Raw genomic sequence first — 5,858 nt, 5'->3', positions numbered from 1 at the left:
AAAGGGAAAGGAAAAGACAATAGGGGAAGGGAGGGGAAGGACGAAAGTACAGGGAAAAGTAGGGACGAAGTGAAGTGAAAGGAAGGGATGAAAGGGGAAAGTTTAAAAAAGATCCTTTTTTAATTTTTTAAACTTTGATATGCGTAACGTGTGACGTTTAATTAGACTATTCGACCAATGTCTAATCATAGATTATGGTCGAATTTTTAATTGAATATAGGCCGGCCTTTTTCGACTAGTGAAATCGGAAATCGGCTATGCCGAATGTCACCTGATATACAGACGATCGTCAATTATTAGCCGAAATTTAGCCGAAATAAGGACGATTTGCCTTATTTCCGATTTGCCTTATTTCGACTAGTGCAACCACTTGAACTTTCGATAGAGGAGTTCGATAAAGAATGGTGACCTCTTGTATCAAATATATGGACCAGCTTTAGCTGTAAAAATAATGTTAATGGTGACTCGTGGAAAGTTTTTGTTTGTCAGTTTAAAAAACATAATAAGTCAAGTACCCAGAAAGAAGGCATTCCAAATGAGAAACGTCGCATAACGAAAATTCGACCTGCTGACTTATGTTCTGCAAAAATTAAAGTTCAACGCTATTTTTCTGAACAGAAAGTACGAATTGAATGATTTAAAGATTCACCTGATCATTCACACCCAATTGAAGATAGTGAAAAACTAAAACGCTCAGAAGTTGTTCGTGAATTAGTTATGCAAGAAGCCGTAAAGAACTATCGACCACCAGAGATCGTTAGCGCAGTTAAGGAGATTGCAACTGAAACACTGGATTTAGGTGAATGTGTTAAGGAGTTGAGACAGAAGGAAGTTACGAATATAAAGTATAAGGTACGTGGACCTCTTGACACACATCTTGTTGGTGATCCCAAGAGAGAATTAGATATTCGAGAGGCCATTTCTTTCTTGAAAAATCGAGGATACTTGGTTGAACGTTATGAAATTCCTGACCTGTCCACTTACGGGTTCGTTTTTATGCATCCAAATCACCTTGAGCAACATGGCTGGCTATCTCTTATAGACTCAACACACAAGACAAATAGATACGATTGTCGCTTGTTCACCTTATATATTCGCAATTCTTATGGATGTTGGGACGTTGGGGCCCACTTTTTTGTAAGTAAAGAAATTTTCTCTTTGACCAAAGTAATATAGAGTCTAATGCTATCAAAATGGCTTTTCCGGGTCTTAAGAATGGTGAACAAAAGTGTGATATTTTCTTTTGCACGGTGCATGTCATGCGTACCTGGATGAGCAAAATTTACGAGAAAAAGACACGACAAAAAATGCTTCATGCCATGCACAAAAGAACTAGGATCGGGTGTGAAAGCCTTATTTAAGAAGCAATCAATGAATGTGCAAATCTGACGATCAAGAAATATATTTTAAGAAATTACGCAAAAAATACGCACCAATGGGCACTTTGGGCGAGGCAGCACTCTCCCCTACTTTTGCAGGTAACTTCAACGAATGCCTTAGAGTCATATCATAGTGAATTAAAGATGACAACCTCACCAAAACACGGGTTAATCGGTAATTGTCTTTGCATCTTTAACAAATATTTTCGATTCTAATCAAAACTTTGTTCAGGTGCATGCAATAATATAGTTGTGCTTGATGACAAAAAACAGACCGATTCAGAATGTGTCGCCTATGAATTTCGCACCAAAAAATCTCTTTCATTGGTGTTGATGACGAGATTCTCACTGAAATCCATAAATTCCCCTTTCCTGTTCAACAAATGATTATTAAAGAATATTGCGCTATCGATGGACGATTAGAAAAAGGAAAAACAGCACCGGGACTTACATCTTTAAACTGCTATTGTGTATTTTTTTATCGGTACTTGCTGCCTTGCCGCCACATTTTTCATGAAAGTTTGTATGGAGATGCGAAGCTATTGACACCCAATACATAAGATCAATTTCAGCGAATGTTTGATGAGACTGGATTTGATGTATATATGCATCGTGAAATAGATTTGAATGTGCCAGTGTCAAGATTAACCGAGGCTGAGAATGCAATAGTAAATAGACGACAATCCGTAAGTGAGTTAATGGAAAGAATATGTGATACATATTGGAGAGTCAAAGAAAGAGGTAACGCAGAACAAACCGGCGTGTTTATTGAAGAATTGAAAGGTTGTTTAGAACCTATTTTAAACAATAAATAAGGGTGTCTAGGTTCAACTTTATTTCAAATAAATATATTTTATTATTTTAATAATAATATCGAAAAAATTTTTATTGCTTGTTTATTATTTATGATACAAAAATATTATAAAACAATATATATATTAATTAAAAGATTACATTAAATAAATGTTTTTTATCAAAGAATATTTGTTAAAATTAAAAAAACTTCGTTAAAAAAAATTTTTCAAAAAAAAAATTCAAAAAAAAACTTTTTCTTTGGAACACTATTTTAAAGTTTTACTTTTGTAACACAATTTTTAAAAAAGTAAAACTATTTTTAACTTGCATAACATATCCGGATTCCGATTTACTGGGTCGAAAATCACGTAAGGGGATGGCCAGAAATGACGTAATTTAAATTTTAAGATTTTTGGCCCCCCCCTCCCCATGTCATCATTTATTTTAGGAAATGTAAAATTAAAACATAATTCTGGCTAGAATTATATTAACTACAAGTGTCTAAAAATGGAAGATGTGTAATATCATCATGGTCTTAACCCCTCCCCCCTTAGGAAATGACGTCATTTCTGGCAGTCCCCTAATCGAACACGGCTTTAAACACCCCCCATTTATGGCAGTCAATATAGAAGAGTCCACCGAATTCAAAAACGGTCAGGCCTGGTATGTTTTACGCCTCTATGGCCCTCTCATCAATGGCCAGAAGGCAGTTATAATGATAACAGAAATTCAAGTCTTCTTTGATATTTTCGTACCAGAAGACTTATCTCCTGATTCGTTCAAAACAAAAATAAGGGCTATCCTTTCAGGCGTAATAAAATGGTTCAAAATAGAGCATGTGAAGGTATACTTATTCCGTAGATATAATCCTGAAAAAAGTCATATTTTCGTATTTACACAACCAATACTAAGCAAAGAAAAATCGCAATGAAAGTAATCTAAGGAAAAAATATATCACAACCTCAGATGACCAATCCACATACTACCGCAAGGTAGCCTGTGAGTATAGAATTTAATTTTCGGGTTGGTCAATGTTAAGAGAATATAAGTATTTATCAGGAATGCGAGCAAGTTCTCTTTGTGCGCATGCTTTTTACATATCAATAGAAAATTTTCACCCTATCGAAGACATAGCCACATTGAAAGACTACTTTCTGATCTCAGCACTAACGAGAGATCGTACACTTGTTCTCACGTGGGACATAGAAACCTATAATTCACGTGGAATGGGGGAATTCCCTCTTACTGAATATGACGAAAATTGTGTTTTTACAATTTGCATGACTCTTCATTGGAAGGATGAACCAAAAACTTTGAAGCAGATTTGTTTAGTCGATGTAGAATCAGCACCAGATCTACAGTGGATAATGATCATATGCGGATCACAAATTAATTTGCTAAAAGCCTTTGCATTATGTTGGGAAGCATTTGCTCCAGACATACAATTTGGATTTAATGGTTTGCAATACGATTGGCCTTTCATCATGGAAAAGGCGAAAAGCATGCATCTCGTTGAATGGATGTGGAAACGTATGAGCGGACGTCAAGACAGGAGGGAAACTTCTGCAATGGAATTATTATGGGAGATTAGACAAGGCAGATATAAAGTAGTATGAAAACCCCAATTCTGGCTCAGCCCCACCATATAATCTAATTACTACCACTTTATATAATCTAGTTACCACCATCATATAATATAATTACCACCATATAATCCACCTACCACTTTTCATATAATTCAACTACCACTTTCATATAATCTAGTTACCACCATCATATAATATAATTACCACCATATAATCCACCTACCACTTTTCATATAATCTAGTTACCATCATATAGTTTTATTACCACCATACAACTCTATTACCACCATATAATCTGAAAAATATCAACCGAACAAGAAATAGGATTTCAAAGCCAACGGAGCCAAAAAGGTAAGGAATATTAACCCATCCAGGAAACCAGCCATGGAGTCAATAGAGCGGAATAGCAAGGCAAGCAATTACCCTTATACCGAGAAAAAATGTAATTGAATAAAAGATTCACATATAAAAGACTTACAAGATGTCACAATACAGACCATTACTAAGACGTATACTAGGCCAGTTTGAACTCAACATAGAAGAATGGGTAAAGGAAATAATGTGGTATTTAGATATAGCATATTTAAAAGCTTTAGATTCCGAATTTAGCAAAGAAAGTATGTTAGTATCTGGATTAGAAGAGCTAGTAGAAATATTTGATGAGATGTTAGAAGGTGATGATATATGGATACATCCATCACTTTTATCACGAATAAGATATTCTATTCTACCAAATGAGATGGCAATATATGAAAGATTTTCAGATATCATTAAGAACTTCTCAGAGGATAAAGAATTAGCATATGCATTATTAGACTTAGTAGAAATATTATCAAAAAAGAAACCTACAACATTCAACATTATAGATTACAATATACAAAGAATATTCACAAATCCTAATGATGAATATAGAAATGAATTCAGCATCTATCATATAAAAGGAGATGAAGATATGGATGAAGACACAGATGAAGATATAGATGAAGACATAAATGAAGAAGAGCAGAATGAATTCAATGAATACTACCAAAATCTTGCACCAACCACCGAGAGTCAGCTGGATAGACTAAAAAATGAGTTGGCTATAACTCTATGTGACGAATGTCTTATGCCAACAAGAAGTCATGAATGCGATTGCTGGATTTTACAAATAGAGGGTTTCTAGTTTTCAGTGAAACCATTTTTTTACCTCTCGCAATCTGGAATAGGTGCATCACAAATAAAATCCCCAAAATCATTCAGATTAGAAAACAACTTCTGTAAGAACTTATAAACCATATCAGCATCCAATTCAGTCTTAGTGCCAAATATATTAACCTTACCAGATTTAGGCCAGATATGTACCCGAATCTTTGAAGTAAAGATTATAGCAATTTTAGAATGAATATCACCTGCATCATTCTTAATATACTTTATCGGAAAGGGAAGAATCTCACGAATACCATTTATAGATTCTAAAGCATATGCTAAGGTAGAAAGATTAATAAACTTATCACCCCCAATATTAATCACAAATTTATAATTGCGCAGGAGAGCCTTATTTTCACCCACAAGTTCTACAGAAGAAAATTCAGGTAGGGAACATTCAGAAAGGTAACGTAAGAAGATAGCAACAGGATCAAAAGACCCGAAAACTTGTATACTACCAGATTTAGGAAAATAACGAATAGTATGTACAGTATCAGCTAAGATGATAACAAACTCAATGCATGCATTAAAAGTGCTACCATCCCCTGTACGTCGCCGTCTATTTAATGGATTGTCAGGTGTACTTCGTCTGCATCGCCTCTCACCTTTTGGTTTAGACAAATACTGTTCATAATTCTCAAAAGCTTTATGAATAAAGTTGCTATTAATGGCAATAACATCCTTAGTAGGTTCAAGCTTATGACCAAGCACGGTGTAATCAAGCCCTTCAACATTGATCTTAAATTCAGTAACAGTAAGAGATGGAGTAAGTTCACTAAAAGTAAGCATGTCTGGTTTTTTCTATTGATAGAAAAGAAATGTTCAAATTATTTTATCCTAAGAAAAAATCTAATTAAATAAAACTTCTTCATCAATATCTCATATGAGATACCATGACAAACAATAGTTT

At 34.5% G+C, this 5,858-nt stretch overlaps 2 protein-coding genes across 2 annotated transcripts; both read left to right on the top strand.

Annotated features, from left to right (window-relative positions):
* Positions 1 to 2,688: 2,688 nt before the first annotated feature.
* On the top strand, positions 2,689 to 3,105 carry OCT59_009268 (uncharacterized protein; the record flags this gene model as incomplete). The annotated part of the gene is made up of 1 exon (XM_066133426.1): positions 2,689 to 3,105. The coding sequence occupies one exon, from the start codon at positions 2,689 to 2,691 to the stop codon at positions 3,103 to 3,105; it is 417 nt and encodes a 138-aa protein (XP_065999866.1).
* Positions 3,106 to 4,241: 1,136 nt separating this feature from the next.
* On the top strand, positions 4,242 to 4,925 carry OCT59_009267 (uncharacterized protein; the record flags this gene model as incomplete). The annotated part of the gene is made up of 1 exon (XM_066133425.1): positions 4,242 to 4,925. One exon carries the CDS (start codon positions 4,242 to 4,244, stop codon positions 4,923 to 4,925), a length of 684 nt encoding a protein of 227 aa, XP_065999865.1.
* Positions 4,926 to 5,858: the final 933 nt, after the last annotated feature.

This window comes from Rhizophagus irregularis, chromosome 17 (genome assembly GCF_026210795.1).
Source record: "Rhizophagus irregularis chromosome 17, complete sequence".
NCBI lineage: Eukaryota > Fungi > Glomeromycota > Glomeromycetes > Glomerales > Glomeraceae > Rhizophagus > Rhizophagus irregularis.
This window is presented reverse-complemented; position numbering and strand designations above follow the sequence as displayed.